This window comes from Chinchilla lanigera, unplaced genomic scaffold (genome assembly GCF_000276665.1).
Source record: "Chinchilla lanigera isolate Chin_1 unplaced genomic scaffold, ChiLan1.0 scaffold00038, whole genome shotgun sequence".
Classification (NCBI taxonomy): Eukaryota; Metazoa; Chordata; class Mammalia; order Rodentia; family Chinchillidae; genus Chinchilla; species Chinchilla lanigera.
The window spans coordinates 9,083,221-9,088,264 of record NW_004955439.1 but is presented as its reverse complement, the minus strand read 5'-3'; the positions used below and the strand labels follow the sequence as shown (position 1 = coordinate 9,088,264).

At 34.0% G+C, this 5,044-nt stretch overlaps 1 protein-coding gene across 1 annotated transcript in view; it reads left to right on the top strand.

Moving 5' to 3' along the window:
- Positions 1 to 1,773: 1,773 nt before the first annotated feature.
- Myct1 (myc target 1) overlaps positions 1,774 to 5,044 on the top strand; it is a 20,509-nt gene continuing 17,238 nt past the window's right edge. The window contains exon 1 of the mRNA XM_005390572.1: positions 1,774 to 1,954. Within this exon, the coding sequence (XP_005390629.1) occupies positions 1,774 to 1,954 (181 nt within the window). The remainder of the gene's footprint in view (positions 1,955 to 5,044) is intronic.

The window sequence follows — 5,044 nt, the reverse complement described above, 5'->3', positions numbered from 1 at the left end:
ATAATACAAAATATATATTTAAAAATACATATAGTGCCGGGTGTGGTGGCGCACCCGTGTAATCCCAGAACTCAGGAGGCTGAGGCAGGAGGATTGCTGCAAGTTCGAGACCAGCCTGGGCTACAAAGTGAGGTCAAGGCCAGCCTGAAGTGCATAGCGAGACCCTATCTCAAAAAGACAAAAAGAAAAACAACAGTGATTGAAGAATCTTAACTTATATTTTTAGAAAAGTAAATGAATACCATTTCAATATACTGTTTATTCAATATACAAAATATAATCTAGATTATATTTTTTCAGAAATAACATGCTTTACATTTTTTATTTTTGTAAACCTTGTCAATAATACTAAAAGTGGAGGTAACTGTACTATGAACCCTTTTGCCTTTCTTAACTAATGATATGATTACTTAGCAGATTATGTAGAAACAAACTTTAGGAAAAATATCGTACAGGTAAGCTCTCATATTTGCACAGCATATTTCCTAAATTTTCTATTACATTCTCATGCTCTATTTTAGGTTGTCACTTGTGTACATTTTAATTTCCAATAAATGCAGAGTTTTCCATACAAATGGACAAGCTAAGCAGAAACAACTGTGCTTTTGAAGAATTAGGACTGTATAAGTTAGGATAAGTGAAAAATCATTTTGTTTCTGAATGCCCAGAACGTCTCAAGAATATGTTACAGATTTCACAAAGGTGATTCCTGCCTCACTTTAAACCGTATGTTGGGGACAGCAGGTCTGTGCAACAGATCATGCTAGAGCTTTTCAAAAATTAAGAAAAATGGATCACCGAACACCTTTTTGTGTAGTTGTTTAGTGCAATTTGGACTCCCAGTCTCACTTGAAATAGTCTAAAATGTTCAGATGACCCAATCTAAACTAGTAAATGTCAAGGACAAAGACTAGAAATTTTAACTGGCCTACATCCTCAGAAAAGTTTCATGAAGCCGTCTTATATTAATGTTCTCAGACTTCTCCCTGAGTAACAAGTCCCTCTGATCATTTGTAATTGAAAGAGTTGCATTTATATTTCCCCTTTTTGATTTAAATGGATTTTGTCAGTGTAAAAACTCTTTTTCATATTTAAATACCAATTAAAAAGGTCATAAAACTACATATAAGCTATCCTCAAATATTTATGAAATTAATTACATACTTTTTCAAACAATATAGGAAATAAGAAATAGAAATAATAAGAATTTTAATAAACTACTGATATTCTCCTTTTTTTTTTTGTCTTTTTTTTGAGACGGTCTCGCTATGCAGTTCAGGCTCTCTTTGAGTTCACTTTGTAGCCCAGGTTGGCCTTGAACTAGCAACGATCCTCCTGCCTCAGCCTCCTGAATGCTGGAATTACAGGCATGCGCCACCACGCCCGGCGACAACTGATATTCTTAAACAAAGGGTAATTGCATTTGACAGAGTATGAAATTCTGAATAGCCCCCTTATTCCCCATTCACTATATAAATACAATTTTCAAACTTTGAACATCAGTCTATTTGCAACGCTGCATACTTTATCCAAAGTCTATAGCTGAGCATTTGTCTCTGTGTCCGTCAGTAGGGGATGGGGAAATACCAGCAGAGAGAACCTCTGTTCTAGTGCAGCTTTGGAGGTGTCTGGGAGGAGGTCCCTAGCTTAGCCGAGGAAATGACGAGAAGGAAATAGTTTTGTGTCTCGGGACCCATGTGGAACTCCAAGATAAGAAAAACAGTTGCTAATTTGAGTATAAAAGCAGGAAACATGATACACTTATTTCCTTTAATGCAAACACAAGTATATGAGGGGTTGTGTGAAAATTATTTTGCTGAACTACAAAGACAAACTGGAATCAAACTGCTTCTTTTGGACATATTGGCTTTTCTTTCTGTCTTGGTCTTTCTTGTGGATATTATGGCTAATAACACAACAAGTTTAGAGCTTTCATGGCCAGAAAACTTTTGGGGTAAGGTATTTACTTTAACTGTTTTTAATGTAAATGAAGATGCTGAGAAATGTACTGTGTAATTTATTACATTAGAAATATCTGAGATGTTTTTCTTTATTATAAGCTGATTAGAGTTTTCATAGATTTATGACAAGAAACTTATTCATATAAAATGTCTTTAGAGTGAGCTACAGAGACATTAAAGAACAATCTGAGAAACAATATAGCTCTTGCCTCGTTTACAGAATATAATTAGAAAATAAGGAAAATTTTAAATGAGAGTAAAAAAGAAAAGAAATATAAGGTGGAATTAATTGCTGTTTGGAATATGACAGCGAGGGTTTGGCTAAGAATTATTTATCTGAAAGTTACGAATTGTGTGTTTTATTTAATGAAACCAAGGTCGTCTACAGAAGTTATTACTGTAACTTAAATCATCAGCCCTATAGTCTTTAATCTCCAAAATGAATCTGAATAACAGATCTGTATTTGAATTAATTTAGAGCATGATCACATAGATAAGATATGGGAAAATGTTATGAGATGGAAAAAGTTAAGGGGAGACAACATCACATATAACATTTTAAAGGAAGCCTCTCTCAGAGCCAAGGGGAGCAACACCAGAGTGATTTTGGCTGAGTTCAGTCACTGCCAAATCTAGGGTTCCTTGATGCTAAGAGTTGCTGAGGCCAAAGGGTGCTGAGGTCAAAACCACCAGTGGCTTCTGGCTAGAGGTACAAGGAAGAAGAAAATTGACATAAACTTTCCTATTTAGAGAAATTCAAAAATAAAAGGGATGATCTAAGTGAGACAAAAAAAAATCTTTAAGAAAAAACTGGAGCTAAGGCAGAGATCTATAACTCCCTCAGCACGTCCTGAACAATTTTTTAATCCTCATAGAAAACTGTCAGAATTTCTGCTGTGATTCAAAGTGAGAATTTAGAAACTCTCAGGTGAAAAGTGAGTGGCCTTGGCTTTCTGTCCCTAATAATTTGGCCTAATTGTCACCACAGAAATTTACTTAAAGGGAATTAATTCCTTCTCTTTTTTAACCCATGGCTATTTCTGTTTACTTAAGAAGAGGTTTATTAATGAACCACTTAATAAAGTTTTATAATAAGAGCTTAAAAAGAAAGCATACTTCCATACTGTAGAAAATAGTTTAAGAAATAGGTTATTCCAGATAAACACCAAGAAACAAATAAGCTTTTAAATTCTAGGGGTCTAATTATATATTTGTGACAATGTTATTGCTGTCTTCATTTACAGAGAAAGTTAAGTATGCTAAGAATAAACAGAATGTGTATAAACTAAATTCATCATTACAACATGCATAACTACATGCATTATTCAAAAATAAAATAACCCATATGGTAAAAATTAATATGTAAAAGCCAGATATATGTTTTTCAAATCATTCAAAATTAACCTTCATGTTTACCTTGGAAAATGATTCATTACCCATGAATAAAACATAATTATAATCATTAAAATAAAGCTGAAATTAATGAGAATTAATGAGTAGAAGTCCATCCTTTAACCCTAAAATTTAGACATCTTTAGTAAGAAAATCTGCATTTAAGTAGTACATCAAGAATATGTCCTAATGTTCCTTTCTCTTAACTTGTGGATACAATGGGAAAAGAGGTGAAAGTAATAAAATCTAATAAGGAGCATGTTACATTTACTGATAAATATTTAAAAACAATGCAAATATGGTGAACAGATAAAATATTTGATAACTTAGGGAAAATAGGTAAAAGATTATATTATTGCTTCTGGGACAAAAAGCTAAGGATAAAAGGCAAATATAAATGCACTGTAAGTGTAAAATACGTAAATATTTCCTGAAATATAAAAGTCTTTATTTTCATTTTTGTACCAAAATCATTATCTACTTTGATCAATGACTCTCTCACAACATTATTCTAAAAATACTGTACAGCATAATGCATTGTTTATCGCTCCCAAAATCAGTTGTCTCGTTGGGGCTTATAATTCAGGGAAAATGAAATAGCTAAGAAAGACTAATACGAGCAGGCTTCCTGTGCTTAAGGTACATAGCAAGCTGTTTCCCAAACTTAACATCCTTAAAGTATCGAGGTTCCCAAGACTGACCGCACACATTTACATACTTACTTATCACCCACTAAAACTTATTAAATGTTGTTTATGCAGTAAAGTCATTAGGGTAAGAGCTAAAAAATTGCCCTGAAAATGACAATGCAGACATATGCTACCTCCTTGAATGGTCCATTCTGGCTTCCTTTAATGCAAAGCAGCAGGAAGCATGACCCTGAAGGCTTGTTGCACCTGCTCTTATAAAAGAGGAGACAAATGTCACTAAACTCAGTTATTATCTTAGTATTTAAGAATACCTGAGAGCCTCACACAAGACATAGATGTGTGATATCTGCATTCTTATCTTACCCACCCCCATTTGGCTAGCATTCTGAGAAACTGGAGAAAGATACTAGTATTAGGAGTTTATATTTATTCACCTAATTAAACCCTCACCATAAGTACAGTGTCTTTCAAGAGGATATAGTCTTGGAGGTGATTATGTATACATGCAAATGCAAACATAAGGTAACACCAACAATTATCGCCACTTTAGTGTATATTGTTATCTTTATATTGTGTAAAATGCCAATAAATCATATTATATCATAGGAGTTAAAAAAATGCTGATATGGTCCCTAAATTTTTCCTAGAAAAAAGTTGAGATGTTGACTGTTTGGGGGAATTCAGGGAAATTTCAAATAGGGAGATAATTCTAAAGATGTTTTGACCATTCATGAACTTATTCCTGGGTTTCAGCTCGCAGGCTAGCTCACAAGCATTGGCTAACTATCTTGCCTAGGCAAGTTGTTAAGAGTTAATGACATAAATAGGATATTGTTCAAGAATTTCTAAGGGCTCAGGAGAAATGTTCTTGGCAAATATGCGGAAGTGAAGATTTAGACACGGTTAGAAGAAGTGAACAACTGCCTGGGATGGTTGTGAGTGGAAATCAGAGGCACACCACGGGAGAGGCAAGTTGGAGGCAGATTTCTGTAAGAGTTTGAGTGTCACTGGAAACGTTGGATCTAACTTAACTAAACATTA